The sequence below is a fragment of the Urocitellus parryii genome, chromosome 6 (assembly GCF_045843805.1).
Source record: "Urocitellus parryii isolate mUroPar1 chromosome 6, mUroPar1.hap1, whole genome shotgun sequence".
Taxonomy (NCBI): Eukaryota; Metazoa; Chordata; class Mammalia; order Rodentia; family Sciuridae; genus Urocitellus; species Urocitellus parryii.
Window position 1 is genome coordinate 184,739,429 of NC_135536.1, and position 16,080 is coordinate 184,755,508.

General features: G+C 39.2%; 1 protein-coding gene across 2 annotated transcripts; it reads right to left on the minus strand.

Annotated features, from left to right (window-relative positions):
* Positions 1 to 1,027: 1,027 nt before the first annotated feature.
* On the minus strand, positions 1,028 to 13,003 carry Oser1 (oxidative stress responsive serine rich 1). 2 transcript variants are annotated; one of them, XM_026383187.2, is made up of 4 exons: positions 12,879 to 13,003; positions 8,471 to 8,587; positions 5,088 to 5,201; positions 1,028 to 1,858 (listed from the first exon to the last, which is right to left on the minus strand). In XM_026383187.2, the coding sequence occupies exons 2-4, from the start codon at positions 8,545 to 8,547 to the stop codon at positions 1,171 to 1,173; spliced, it is 879 nt and encodes a 292-aa protein (XP_026238972.2). In that variant the 5' UTR covers positions 8,548 to 8,587; positions 12,879 to 13,003; the 3' UTR covers positions 1,028 to 1,170. The 2 variants fall into 2 exon arrangements, with proteins under 2 accessions (XP_026238972.2, XP_026238973.2); XM_026383188.2 differs by lacking the exon at positions 12,879 to 13,003 and adding an exon at positions 12,400 to 12,742.
* Positions 13,004 to 16,080: the final 3,077 nt, after the last annotated feature.

Below are 16,080 nucleotides of genomic sequence, written 5' to 3' on the forward strand. Positions count from 1 at the left end.
TACAAATCACTCATTTGTGAAGTCCTGACCCCACTGTCATGAATCAACTGTACAACCAGTGGGATGTTTTAGTAAGTGGTGAAAGATTATTTTGAAATCTAAAAGTAAAAGAAATTTCTTAATGTTAACATGGCTAGAATTTTCACTAAAATTTGGTGACTATGCTTAAGATGCTGTGAATTAAAATATAAACTATGAGTATATACAAAAACCCATCGTGGAAACATCTGAAAAAGATACGGATTTGTCCTTCTGTTGAAACTGAGATTTTAAAATTATTTTTATTTTATACCAAAGTTTGGAGAGGAATGTAGGGTGGTTGACCAGAAATGTATTAAATACAGCATGTACAAAATTCTCTTTTGGTTTGCTCGCTGAGAGGACAGTTCAGAGATAATAAACATCTAGACCATTTGAAACTGAGGAATGAGACCCTACACTAAAACTGATGGCAAGAAACATGCCACATAAAAACATTAGACAAAGATGCACCCAAGTGTCAAATACTACACCCCCTCCCTCCAAATGAAGCAGCCCACTCCAAGCAGCTTCTTACTTGAAAAACTTCACATAGCATATCTCAGGATGAGTAAACACTAGAGGTTTATTTAGTGATGGTTACTGACTCTAAACAATATAAGGCAGGCTGGCTAGTTTATTCATATTGAACCTAAACCTTAGACCTCTGGCTCAACAAAAAACATAAGAAACCTGTAATGGCACAAATCCTGCATTAAATCAGATATGGTTTAAATCAGTCTTGTAACTTCTAATACTGCAGGCTGGCACGATAACATGGCAAGTGTTTAGTTCAGTTACAAAACTGACTTTCCTTGGCTATCCAATCTTACACAGTAAAAAATGCTGTTTTACAAAAGGTTTTCTCCATACACCCACTATTACCAGTCTCAAGAAATTACGGTTTTTTCATTCCCCATGAACACTCTATGGGAGGGGGACTTTCTCTGATCTGTTTACCTTGATGGGTACGAAAAAACTAGAGTAAGTTTAAAGAATGAAGATTAACTGAGATGCCAAGAAAAGTTTTTATTGCAAGCACAGTGAGCAGAAAGACGTCCTCTCACACAAAGTAGCCACAAGGTCTGCCATTAACTAAATCTCTTTGACAACCCTTCATTGGTTTAAAGCATGTGAATTAGCTTCTTACTATCAGGTGTACATCATTTCTGCCATGTGGGACATTTTCTTGGGAATATACAAGTAATATTCCATGTAGCCTGATAGGTCCTCAATGGTCACATCATCCACATAGACTCGAGCTTGCTCAGAACAGGAACGGGGAGAGCCAGACAGAGTTCTGGTGTGCAGCGACTGAGAGTAGTCCTCAAGTGTGGATCTTCGTTCTGGGGCCAAGGGAGGAACATTCTGCAGGCCTGAAAAGGAATACACTTCCATATCATGCCATCTTTTACACTGGCACTCCTTGCCTATGCATGCACATGGCTTGCCCTGGTTTAGCTTGGAAACAGATTGAAAGTCAGAGAGATCGCTGGCCTTGAGACTTGTGTGGGAGACTTGGGTAGCATCACAGGAGTCTTCTGTCTTACTCTCTGATGAGAGCCTTGGAACTGAAGTTCCCAAAGGCTCAACAACTCCCCCTGTGTGACTGGCATCGAGTGAAGCAGAGCTTTCTCCTGCACTGAACTCTTTAGGAGTTGATATTCCCAGCCCACTGCTGCCATCAGGGGGGTCAGTCTGGCTTCTGTGCTTGAGCTGGCTGCTGGAAGGAGATGCTATTGTACTGCAATGTATGAACTTTGGAGGATGAAGGACAGGAGACTTAGAACGTCGACGACGCTGGGTTCTCACTGCTCCTCGTGAAGACTTCCTTGTAGACCTAAGAGAAAAATATAGAAACTGTTGGGGATACAGAACCCTCCCCACTGATTCTTTATGACAGCTGGAAATTTACCGCCTCCCAGGTTGAATAAGTATAAAGTTATAAATTTCCCCCAAAGAAGTGTGCCTCCCTCCATTTTCAAGCTGCCTAAGTATTTGTATCTCAAAAGCCACATCATCCCCTTGTTAGCAAGCTATAGAAATAGGAGAGAAAACTGAATTATTTAGAACAAACATGTGGTGTGGAATACCTACCTTGTCTCCACCTGTGTTTGTGAATCTCTGACCAAGGGAAATGGGGAAGCACCCTAAACAAATTGATGCCGAAAAGCCTAAATGTCGTGCCCTAAGCCTGAATTCAGTGCCATTTCAAGGCTACTGCTACAAATGGCCAAATAGCCATTATGCCAGTATAGTAAACAAAGCCTCATATTTATGACTCGTATCTATAATTGGTAACAACCAACAAAAAAATAAACAAAAGGATTTAGATTCTGATGTTCTCAGATACTGGGAGAATTCTCAGACACCCTATATAAGTTAATTACTTGTTCAATATTTAAAGAAAAGAACTGAGTAAAGAAAAGACGTGATACTGGGAAGCAAATTAGAAAAAAGAACCAAATGGGGCTTTAAAGAAATAAAAATTATATTTGGAATTAAGCTAAATGAACAGGCTAAATAATATACATAGCTAAGGAAATAATTATTGAACTGAAAGAAAAACTGAGTTGTTTTTAACAGGGACCAGCAAGTTATAGCCTGTGAGTCAATTCCAGCCCCCTTCTTGGTTTGTTTGGTGCTGGGAACTGAACTGAGGCCACATGCATTACGCATGTGTTCTATCACTGAGTGACACCTCCATACCTGTTTCTGTATAGCCCATGAACACTTCTCCAGTAGGCTAACTAAACATGGAGACTAGAGTACAGCGGCCCCTGAACCCCTCTATTCCCTATTGCCTGCTAGTGGGCATGTTGCAGCACTGTCCAGGGCCCACATGGGTTATCGTCTATATACTGGCACTGGCTAGGCATCACAGCTCAATAATGTGACCAATGCCAGGATCTCTGTAGGAGAGATGGGCATGCTGGGATCTGGGTGTCACTGAGACAGAAAGTAAAACCGAATCTGTTGCTTCTCCCTATCCATCTGTTCCACCAGGCCCTTCTTGTCAGGCTTTTCATTTCATCCTGAGACTGTCTCAACAAATGAGCACAAAGTATGTCCATGAGGCAGAATGGCCCACCCTAGGCAATAGCATGGGGCAGGAATTTTCTCTCTTAAATAAGTACCTATAGAATATCCTTGAATTTTTGTCTATTGGTCTCCAAAGCCTAATATATCTACTATAAAACCTTTAACAAAAAAAATGTACCAGCTCCTAATCTAAAAGGTATACAGACAAATGGATATGGAAAAGATGAAAAAGTTACAAGAAATGGAAAACAAAATAAGTCTGTAGTCTCTGAAGTAAAGAAATCAAAGGACAAGTGATTTGTAAAGAGGTAATGGCTGAGATATATTTTTAAACTGATAAAAGAAAAAAAATCTATAGATATAGGAAGATTAGAAAAACAGTCCATATCTAAACTCTGTAACAAAACTGTAGAACAACAAAAACAACAGAAAGATCTTAAAAGGAGGCAGAAACAAGTCAGATTGTTTCAAAGAGAATAACAATTAGATTAAAAGAAGACTTAATGTCAACACAATGAATCCAGAAGACTGTGAATAGTATCTTCAGGTGCCAAGAGAAAGTAAATACTTTGTGCTCATTTGCTGAGACAGTCTCAGGATGAAATGAATAGCCTGAAAGGGAGGGCCTGGTGGAACAGGTGGGTAGGGAGAAGCACCAGATTCCGTTTTACTCTCTGTCTCAATGACACCCAGATCCCAGCATGCCCATCTCTCCTATCAGGTATATCACATCTACTTTTCAAAAACAAGGATGAAAAGGATATTTTCAGGAAAACCAAGTACATTTACCAACAGGACATCATGTTATATAACCCAGGAGGCTCCGATCATAAGTATCTGTCTGCATATTTATGTAGTACTGGAAATGGAACCCAAGACTTTGTACATAGTAAGCAAGTGCTCTACCACTGAGCTATATCCTCAGCTCAGGGGGCTCCAATCAAATGCATTTTCTGTGGGGTTATGCAATCCAAGGGGTCTTTTGCTAAAGAACGGATTTTCACTAAAGGAACTACCTTACGAAGAAAGGGATCCTGTATGGAAGGTCTGAGATACAAAAAAGCAAGCAAAAAAACTATAAACATGTAGATAAACATAAACACATGTTGTCATTTTAAATAACAGTAACAAAACATAAGATTAAAAAGAACTAACAAAACTAAAATATTGAGCAGCTAAACCATGAAAGTGAGGCTATAAGAGAAAGAGTTCTAAAGAAGAGATTTATAGCATTAACTTTTTCGTCTTTGTTAAAAACATGCAAGATGATTAAAATTTCAAGGCTAATTACTAAAAGAATAAAAACAATGTATAATTTTCAAACCAGTAGATGGGTAAGTGACAGAGGGAAAAAAACAAATAAAACCCTTTATTTTTTGGAAGGTGGGAAGAGGCAAACAGCAAGACCCTGTCTCAATATTTTAAAAAAGTGCTGGAGATGTGGCTTAGTGGTTAAATGCTCCTGAGTTCAATCCCTGATAGGGAATAAAACAAAAACAAAACACAGAGCTAGTTAAATTAATTTCAGGCAATACGGACTTTAAGAAAAATGTCATTATAAAACTATATAAAAGTTTCAATTCACCAGTGAAGAAAAAACTCTTGAATGGACCTAGGTTCTATGTACTTAATAATTCCAAAACAAAGAAAGCAAAAACATAGAACTTAAGGGAAAAATAGATAAATTTACTCCAATGAGGGATATTTCAACATACCTCTTGATAGGTCAAACTGAACAAAAAAACTGAAAGTAATACATTTAAAGCCTAATTTAATGGACATAGAATTAAAAAAAAAAATGGAGAAAACTCATTCTTCTCAAACACACATAAAACATTTATAAAAATTGACCCTGATCAGGCCAAACAGAAAGTCTTGACAAATTTACAACTAAGGTGTTTCTCTATTCTAATTGCTGGGTGGTGGATTCTATATTGTGGCATTTCTTTTTCTGGACACTCAGGAAGGAAAGTCCCATAGTACTTTAAGGGACTGGGATAAAAATCACCTCAATAAGAAGCTCTTACCCATGCCAACTGTCTTTAGATGCACATGAGGTTTTAGGTTTGGTATCATCTGCTGCTGTTCTGACTGATGCTCTGACACTCGTGACTTCTCCAACAGACAGCGATACTATGGACCTGAAGATAAGAACAAAGTTTACTGCTGTAGAAAACCTACAATGAGAACTTACTGCCATCACCAACCCAAACACAATTTTTATCAATATCTTTATTTTTTTCTAAGTTTATGTTTCTCAAAAGTTGAGGTTGTGGCTCAGTGATAGACTACTTGCCTAACACGTATGAGGCACTGTGTTCGATTCTCAGCACTGCATATAAATAATGAATAAAATAAAGGTCCACTGACATCTAAAAAGTATTTGAAAAAAAAATTGGATTTGTTCTTCATTTAAAAAAAAAATTGCTTGGCTTTTAATATAAATCTTTCTTCAAAACCACATTTAGAGGATCTTCAAAAGCCCATAGTTGCAAAATCATAAGCCAAGGAATGATCCTTAAGTGTAACCAACAGCAGGATATAAATAGACTTTTAGGCTGTTTATCTGGGGCAGATCAGGCCTTACATTCAGAGAGAATACTAATGACAATGGCCACTCATTTTTGCAGGCAAACCAGAGCCCATAACTAGGTTTAGCAGCAAAATCTTTAAAAGACTCAATTTAACTTGAAAATGAACACATTTAAATGCCATAAAATCTTTAGAAAAATATTATAATTTTCATAATAAGCAAAATATTTCTCTGCGTTAAATCTTTATTTTAAAAGTATACAGGTTGGGGCTGGGACTAGGGCTCAGTGGTAGATCTCTTGCCTAGAATGTGTGAGGTGCTGGGTTCGATTCTCAGCACTGCATATAAAGAGATAAAGGTCCAAAATAACTAAAAAATATTTTAAAAATAAATAAAATTAAAAAAATAAAAGTGTACAGGTAACATAATAGGTTCCTAGTAAAGAAATGTAAAAGAGAAAAAGGAAGAACCATCCATAACCTCACGATCTAGAGACTACCAATACTAACATTTTTGGTATAAGTCCTTCCAGATTTAATATACACACTCAAAATATAAAACACACAAACACGCATAGCTTTTACTATATATGCTATGGATAATAAAAATTCTTTAGAAAGAGACATTAATGTACTAAACTAAAAGGTATTCACTAAAGCATAATTTTATTTTATTTGTTTTTTATTTTTATTTTTAATTTTATTTTTCCTTGTTTTTATGCAGTGCCGGAAATTGAACCTAGTGCCTCATGCATGCTGGGCAAGTGCTCTACCACTGAGCCATAACCCTGGCCTATAAAGCATAATTTTAAAAAAGTAACTTGGGAATAACCTAAACATTCAACAAGAGAAAAATACTGTACTATATAAATTATGGGAAAACTATACAATTAAACATTAGGAATTCATTAAAAATATACAAAGAACTGTTAATGAAATAAAAGCATATTTATATTAGAAGAAAACACGGATAACACTTCTATACACATTATGATCTCAATTATGCAAAACACGTATATGGTATTAAGCACAGATGGTCTAGATGGTAAAATTATGATAAATTGTGACTGTTCCTTCCTTCCTTTATTAATTTTTTGTAAATTTTTCTCTAACAAACATGTTACTATTTTATACTTAGAAAGGATTATGTTGTTTTGTAAAAAACATTTAGACATGTGTCCTGATAAGACAAACACCATTAGGAATTGAAACCTGTTGAACAGGATCATGCTAAATTCCTGGCAAGGCCAGGTTACCTTATGAGTCAGTCTCTAAGAAGTTCTCCTTGTAAATCAGCAACAATATGAAATAACTAAAAATGTATGCTGAACTATGCAAGTCTTATTCTGCTTAGTCATGCTAATGAATCACTGTTTTCTCAAGTGTTCATTGCTCCTCTTCCGATAATTTTTCTCAAGGCAGATCACATGCTACAAATACCATAATTTTCAAGCATATATTACACAGATTCTTTGCAAGATATTTTATAATGAACCAAGTAATTTTTAGCAACACTAAAATGACTCAATTTCACATTCCAATTTCTTAAAATATAAGGAAGTAAGTCTGGGCATCAAGAGATTACCTTAAAGTTTGCACATGAAGGGAATTATATATCTGTTTGTGGGTGTTTGTGTTTTCCCAGAATCTTCTTGATTTTAAAAAGTTATTTCTGTACCAGCAATCACAAAGCAATATACTACAACCACAATCTAGACCTATCTGCTTTTGTGCTTTATTTCCATTTCCCAAAATGGCTTATCAAAGTATTGATACAAAATGGCAAGATGAAGTATCAGAAAAACAAGGAGAAACTTTCTTGAAGTATCACAGAAGCAAATTCGAGCACCTTATCATTTGTGGTGCAAATCTATTAGCATAAATCTCCTCACTTGGTAGGCCAAAAATAATGCTAGCAGTAGGCAGATACCTATAATGACAAACGTCAATTTAATTTTTACTTTATGCTATTACTACATGCATTTCTTCATATTATCTTTATTTAATGTACTATACAAAGAAATGGTTAAGAGCACAAGTTCAAAGTCAGACTGGGTTCAAATCCTGGCTCCATGTGACAAGTAGAAAGTGACTTTATTTATATGAGTCTCATCAATGACATTGGTATCTAATTTTCTAAGGTGGTAATGAGGATTAAATTATGAGCATGAAGTACTTAACCCAGTGTTTTGGGGAGAGTTAAGTATTAACTATTTATGGTGGAGTGTTCTATTCTGGTTTTTATTCATAAAAAGAAAAATTCTCATTTCCATTAAAATTTTAAGATTTCTTCTGGCTTTGGGAAAATAACTGGAGTGAAAGGAAACTGGCACAGAACATTTTGCAAAGGGTCAAATATTAACATTCAGAGAGCAGCTGGTCTGCAGGTGCTCTAATTAGTTTGGCCAAAGGGTCCAAGATTATTGATCTCAGTGACAGAACCCTACTGAATAGAGGTTTCCATAGTGATAGAGTCAGCTATCAAAGACCATGAAATCAACAATGTCTTCATAGATTACGATTGAGCCAATTACATTTAGTGAAAAATACTGTGATTCCCTTGAGATGTATCCCTGATATAACCTCTTATGAGATCTGCTTGATAAAGGGGGCCTCCTCAAAGTTAAAGAAAATCAAAACACTGAATGCTAAAGCACAAATGAGCTGATATTTTTCATATTTAACATAAGATTCTTTACTTTAAAAGTAAAACAATACTGTGTGGAATTTGGTAGAATGTTATACTATTACTACTGATTTATTCTATAAATAATAATGAATGTTGGAAAAGGAAAAGCTCTTTAAAGGGAGAGGACTATTTAAATCTAGTAAATAATTCTAATTTAAATCTAGTAAATAATATATTAGGTTTAATTACCCTGATGCATCCACTCTTAATTTCTTGAAAGCAGTTTGTAGACTCTCCTCCTCTCCATCCTTGGCTTCGGATTTCATTGTGAAAGTTTTTGCACTACTATGGATGTTCCCGTTAATACTAAAAAAGAAAATAAAAATAAAATGAGCAAAGTAAAAGTGGTGGGATCAAAAGGATCCCTTTTCTATCTTTGGTTGGGGACAAAGATAGTGGTAAAACATTTAAAGTAAAGCATGCTTGAGGCCCCAGGTTTAATGCCCAACACTGAGGGGTGTAAGGGGAGACACACACATATATATGTAAACACACACACACACACACACACACTGCTGATACCATAACTTTGGGAGAAAAAAAATTATTTCTAAAAGGAAGTTTCAGTGTTAATGGATCAGGAAACTGTGGGTTCTATTTCTTAAGAAGAAACCAAATGAAATAATGCAGAAAATGTGTATGTATTATGACAATTTAAACTGTACAAATACTTGATGACAAAATCCTATTAACCAGTTTTAGAAACTAGATCATCTCAAATATGTTTCAGTACACTTTTTAAAAGGGGAAAATAATCTCTCCAGTTGTAGATTCCTAGAAACCTGTAACACACTGACCTTACATCAAAAAGGCTCAAACTATAGCACTGATTCTTTAAAATGCTACTGGGCATTCATCTGGTCTAACCCTAACAATTCTAGTTAAATAAAACTTCATGGCACTTGATCATATTTTTTTCTAAAACAATCCTTAGCCAGGTATCCACATGCATCATGAGGAAATGTCTGAGAGACATTTGTTAAAACAGGATTAGAAACTTATTTCAATGATTATTGATTATTCCATACTCAACTTCTTTGTTCTTTAAAAATAGCTTTGAATAATGAAATCATGAAACAAGAAAAACAAATGAATTAGCAACTCAAAAATGGGAAGAAAAAAACAAAGTGCTGTTCTACAGATGTGCAAAAACGACTTCTTTTTAATCAACTAGTTTGATTAACCAAAGTTCTCCATTTCTTTTGCCCTGAATTTTATATTTAAACAAAGGGGATGAAGAATTAACCAAAGCAACAAGAAACACAATAGAGACTCTGTTAATAAATTAATCTAGTGTCTAAATTAGTTTTTCACCCAGGATGAAAATTAGTACCAAATCCTGACCAAAAATTAAGCAAACCAGTATCCAGATAGAAAGAAAGGGGGGCATGGTGGTGGTGGGGGCAGCCAGCATTGACAGTATGTGCCTGTAATTCCAGCTACTCAGGAAGCAGAGATAGGAGTATCTCGAGTTTGAGGCCAACCAGGGCAATTCAATTAGACTCTATCTCAAAATAAAAAAATTTTTTAAAGAGCTGGGGATACATTCAGTGGAAGGACACCTCTGGGTTGAATTCCCAGTTACCATAAAAACAAAACAGAAAAAAAGTAAAACAAAAAATTGAGAATTTCTGAAGCAAAGAATGTACTTCACCTCTTTATTTCTAATCCCTGACCCCATCCCCCCACCCCCACCCCCCCTCACCCCAGACACCCTCAGAAGGAGTAGTGTCCTCCCTATGAATCCTTGAGTCTTCTGTGATCCCATATCTGCTCATTTCTCAGGGGTGAGTTTGATGTTATTATGAGACCTCTAATATTCCAAAGGTCAAGGTGTCATGTTTGATATAACATAACCATGTAGTATCAGTAGCAGAATAAAGCAGCAAGGTATCATGATTTACTATTTATTTATGTGTAGAAGTTGAATTATTTTAGGCAGATGTCTTTGAGGAAAATTGAAAACAGTCTCAGAAGAATTAGCTAGCTTTCACCTCAACTTCTTAAGACTGAAAATGTAAATATGATCTTTACACATATTTGGCTGACTTATTAAATCAATACATAAACACAAGGAAACACTGTCAATACAATTTCACATTTCACCGGTTTCTAATTCATCTTGATTTAGAGGAGGGTCCCCATAAATAGATAACAAAGTCTTAAATATCTAGGGGTAGGGCTAAGCAAAGATCACATATTCTAAAATATGTGAAACTCTACAGCATCTAAAAAGATGCTATAGCAGATTGTAAACAAATTTTTTCTGATGCCAGAACTAAATTAAAATTTGATTTACAGGGCTGGGGATGTGGCTCAAGCGGTAGCGCGCTCGCTGGCATGCGTGCGGCCAGGGTTCGATCCTCAGCACCACATACAAAGACGTTGTGTCCGCCAATAACTAAAAAATAAATATTAGAAAATTCTCCCTCTCTCTCTCTCTCTCTCTCCCTCCTCTCTCTTTAAAAAAAAAATAAATAAAATAAAATTTGATTTACAGTTCTCCTGGATTACTTTATGACCAAATGCTTTGTCTATAAGCATGTACATAGTTAATAGATCATCTGAACCCAGTCTCCCCAACCAGAAGATCCCCACACAAACAATCTTGGGGTTCCTATGGAAATAAATCAGTCTAAATAAATAAATAAGTACACATCACGCGTAAGTATACATTGCTGGATTCTACAGACAGAAATTTATTCCTCCCACCAATATTTCCAAAATTCCTACCATGTACGTGCTTGGCACCGGACTGGAAGACTAGGGATAGAAGGGTCCCTGGGAACTCCATTTCTGTAAAGACTGGAATCTCATTCCTGCCCTTCAGAAACTTAAAAATAAATTACTGCCTGAGCAGCTTTGCACCCAGATATGTAACTTTTAATTATAGACTGCTGACTTAATAGCAAGGCAGGTGACCACTCTAGGTGTTAACACAAATTTAGTTAATATTCTTGTTGACATACCAAAAAAGATCTATTATCTAAAAACCAAAATAGGCCAAAATAAAATTTCAGTTACAGACTAAAACTTCAAGAATGAAGTATTGTCTAAACTATGTTCAGACTTCCAGTATTTCAATTACTTATGTTTATTTTCTTATTTTAACCCAGAGCAAAGGTGAATCTCAGGCATGACCATAAGAGAGAGATCAGAGCCTGCTTGTAATCACAAAAGGCATACTCTGTGCTCCTCTGTATTCCTAGGTTTCCATTCACTCAAAGCCAAAAGTTGTACAACTAATTTTAGACAACAAATATAATTGGTTTGCCCATCTTCATTAATATCAAATTTATGAGAGACTATTTTCACTGCAGACTGCTGTATTTTCTTGAAGCTGAACAATCCCCAAAGAGATTAAACTTGTAAAGAAAGGCCTATCAAAAGTCATTTTGCAAAAAAAAAAAAAAAGTCATTTTGCATTCCCAGCGACTCAGAAGGCCAAGACAGGAGGATCATAAATTGGTGGCCCTAAGCAAATCAGCAAGACCCCGTCTCAAAATAAAAAATAAAAAGGGCTGAGGTTGTAGTTCAGTGGTAAAGGGCCCTAGGTTCAATACCAAGTACCAAAATAAAATAAAATAAAAATTTAAAAAATAATTTTGCATTGTTTTAAGCCAAATCACACCACAATTTAATTCTGCTAGCGTTCCCCCACTCTTTCAAAAATGACAAAGAAAATTATTGTGTAAGTTCTTCCATCAAAACAGAAAATTCCTGATTTTCTCTTTCGACGAACAGCATCCACATGATCTAATTCCATCTTGACGTTTTAACCAAGACCTCCTTAAACTTCAAGCCTAATTCTCCATTTCTAGGACCCTGAAAAGACCTGAGAACAATTAAAAAAGGGATCCGCACGTAAGCGTGTCATCACAATGTTAAAAGACTTCGAAACTTTTCCTGACCACTATGGAGCCTAACTGTTCAGCAACCCTCATAGATGCAAACACCGGGTTGAAACAATCGACCCCCAAAGACAAAAATCACACATCTCTCTCTGCACGACCACTCAACCCAACAATCGCAGGACTCCAGCCAAAACACCACGTTAATACGTTCCAACTAGAATCTGGGCCTGTCGCGGTTAAACAGAATCAGGAAAAGGCTACGACCTGAGGCGGGGGTCTCGGAGAAGTGTCTCGGAAAGCTGCCCCCTCGGAAGAATTCCCAGGCCGGAACGGGAGCCGAGGAGCTAGGGATGCGGGAGAAGACGGAAGCGGACCCGAGGGGCGCAGCCGACGAGAACCGGGCTCGGAGGAGAGCGGGAAAAGGCGGGAAGGGGCAAAGGGCGGCCCTGGAGGGCGAAAAAGGGGAAGCTAAGGCTGGGCGGGAGACCGCGAAGGAGCGGGGCGGGGACGGCGGGAGGGCAGAAAGGCGGGAAGCGGCGAGAGCGCGGAGCTCCGGCAGATCCAGACCGCCGCGGAATAGCCGGCGCCGAGAGGCGCAGGTTCAGGCCCGGCCCAAGTAGTCGGCGCCGGGAGAAGACGCTACGAGAGGTGGGCGAACCCAGAGGAAACTGCCCGCGCCCGGGCAGGACCTGGAGGCCGACATGCCGTTTCTCGGCCCCTCCCCGTCACGTCACGGCACTTACCTCCTCGCAGCTGGGGCGCTCCGGTGATCCGGTCCCGTCAGTTCAGATCGTCTCTCCCCGACCGCCGCGCCTGACTGACCCGGATCCAAACCCGCGGCAGGGGCGGCCCGCGCCTCCGGAGTCGCACTGCGCCTGCGTCATTCGGCACGCGCCCCGCCTCCTGCTCATGCCCCTCCCACCCCAGTGACTCGGCAGGGCAGTAGGCATGGCCGCGCAGGCGCGCGGTGGAGGACGCGTCTCTCCATGCCCCGCCCTGCCCCTCTCTGAAGCACGTGCGCTCGCGTCATTTCCTGTTATTCTTTTCTCTCCCACTCCGGTGTTGTGGGTTTGCTGGGGACCGACTCTTGGGGCGTGTCTGCTTCCTCTTTTTTGTCAGGTGAGTGAGTAGGCATAACTCTTCCCAGTGGCCAAGCCGTCTCCACTTCCCGGGGATCTCCTTGTGCTTAGTCCTTCACTAGGAATCGCCAAGGCAACGGGATTCCTCGAGGGTGAGGTCCGCGTGGGGGAGCCTTCGTACAGAGACCCTTCTGAGAGTTTGGCCAAGTCCCCTCAATGCCGGGGTATGGATCGCCTGCAAAGTCTTGGGCTCGGGCTGCAACCCTTGCCTCCTGGGATCTTTTCAGGGCCTTCTGAGAAGCGAGGAGGTATCGGTCATAGTTGTGACCAGGAATGCGAGGCCAGAATTAAAACCGAAATGCCTTCGCTTCTGATGCCTCTGTTTGATTCAAGGCAACTGCTTATTCCTCTCTGAGCCTCAGTTTCTTCGTCTAGTAAATGAGGAAGTTGGACGATATCTGCATGTGTCCTTTTTTCAGGGACTCCTTTGAGAATCTGGTGAGAAGTATAGACCCTTTCGCCAGAGAAATGCACATACACACCAAAGTTTTCCACAAAGTTTAGGCAGGTCACCTACGTCGGTGATTTTTTTAGGGATCGCTATATATTTATGATTCTGATGGTTACTCACTCAGCAGACGGGAAAGGGGTGAGCTCTGCAGCAGCTGCTGCCTCCTCCATCACCAGGACTGGTTCTGCCAATCTAGCTATGCCTCTCCTCACCTGCCTTTGCCCAGCTCCACTTCTCAAAGCTTCGTGGGAAAAGATGACTGTCTCAATTCTGTTACTTTTGACCCAATGTCACAGTGGCAAAAGGTGTGACTTTTGCAGTCAAGGGGAAGAAATAAAGAATGTCCACGCTTCTGCCTTTGTCAATGCTTTATTCACTCAAATCACTCAATATAATTTCACTCTCTAGGTTCTTTTTTTTAAATATGCGTGGTTTTTTTTAGTTGTAGGTGAACACAATAACCTTTATTTTTATGTGATGTTGAGTTTTGAAGCCAGTGCCTCATGTGAGCTAGGCAAGCACTCTACCGCTGAGCCACAACCCCAGCCCTTCTGTAGGTTCTTAATCAAGAAAATGACAATACTTAGTGCTAGACACTGAAAGAGATGTAATTCACAGCAAACAATTATACATTAATTCTAAGTGCTGCAAACACACTTAATCATGACAAGCTCATGACAGACATTCCCTCTGCATGCTAAGCTCAAGTGTGACTTAGAGCCTTAGGCTCTAAGTCTAGCAGATGCACACTCACTCAGACTGTGGTGATCAGATGGCAGGCTTCTCCTGGGGTGGAGCTGATGGCTGGCTGAGGAAGTGGTCATAGGGAGAAGTCTCTTTCTCGCCAGAGTCAAGTGGCTGCTGTAGAGTATGAGAGCGGAGAGAATAACACAGAGGATCAGGCAGATGAGAAGAGTTGGGATTTCAGTCTGGGTCCTCACGAGGCTCTCAGACTTGTGTGCATCAGTGTCGACTGGCTGAATGTCTGTTCATTTGCTCCTTCATTTATACTAAATTTTGGGGCTTTGACCACCCTTTCAGTCCCTATCAGCTGCCACTGGGTCTCTCAGTGATGTCTTTACCCTGGGGTTAAAGCATTGGGTCTGTTGGTTCCCACCCTGATTTTCTTGCCTTTCCCTCTATGGGGCAAGGACAACATGCTAGAGACTTCACTCTGGGATTATCAGGGTGGGGAAAAGTGACTTGTTTGTGCCTAAGCACCATACTGGAGTGCTCCATTAGGCATGCCTGGTGAGACTGCAGGTTTCAAACTGGAGTTTTTAAGATGGAGTTGCTTAGGCTCAGGCCTAAGGCTATCCTTACCCCCAGCCCTAGAGTGAGGGAGTAACCCTGAACCCAAACTGGCTCCATCACCCTTATTCTCCAGTCCTATTAGCTGAATTGGCTTTTGAAGACAATTCACCTTTATCAGCTTAACTACACCCATGGAATGCTTGACTCTGGGAATGAATTAAAATTCATTGTACAGACAATCCCCCAACTGCTGATAGTTTGAATTAGGATTTTTTGACTTCACGATGGTGTGAAAACATATTGCATTCAGTAATAACCAGGCTTCAAATTTTGAATTTTGATTTTTTTTTCCCCCAGGGCTTGAAATATGCCCTTTTAGGATGCTGGGCTTAGGCGGGGAGCTGCAACTCCCACTGTCAGGCAGTCACCTAGTCAGGAGGGTAAACCACAGAGACCCTACAGTGTACTGTTGCCAGGCTTTGATGTTCAGTAAGTTATGTATATCAAATGCATCTTTGGTTTAAGATATTTTCAGTTTATGATGACTTTATCTGGGTGTAACCCCATCATAAGTGGAATAGTATCGGTATAAGTTTGCTAAAGCATGTTGTAGGCGTAGGTAAAACATTTTAGATTCTCCTTGTTTATATCAGTGGCTCAATAACTGACAGGAGAAGAAAGAAAACTGTAGTTATAATATGATGCTAATAAATAATGGCTTTCTTTTTCTGAGTAGCAGTTATGTACATATGTTCATTTACTATTCCTGTGATTTTATACATTCTGCAGGTGAGGATGAGTGGGACTCAGAAAGATTAGGTAACTTGTTCTAATTCCTGTGGTCCTGTGTCACATAGTAAGTCAGGATTTAAACTGTCTCAAACGCCTATTGATTCTCAGCTGCTCTTCTTGACAACTTCTGGAAAAGAAGAGGGAAATTGACATTTTTTTCCTCAGAAGTTTCCAAGTGTTGCATCAATACCAAATATGTATTTTTTAGCTGCCATTTCAAAATATACCTTGAGTTAAAATGTCATACCTCTTTTGAGTGTGAGGACTGTGTCTAGATCATTGTTGAATTCCCAGAGCTTAACACAAAGC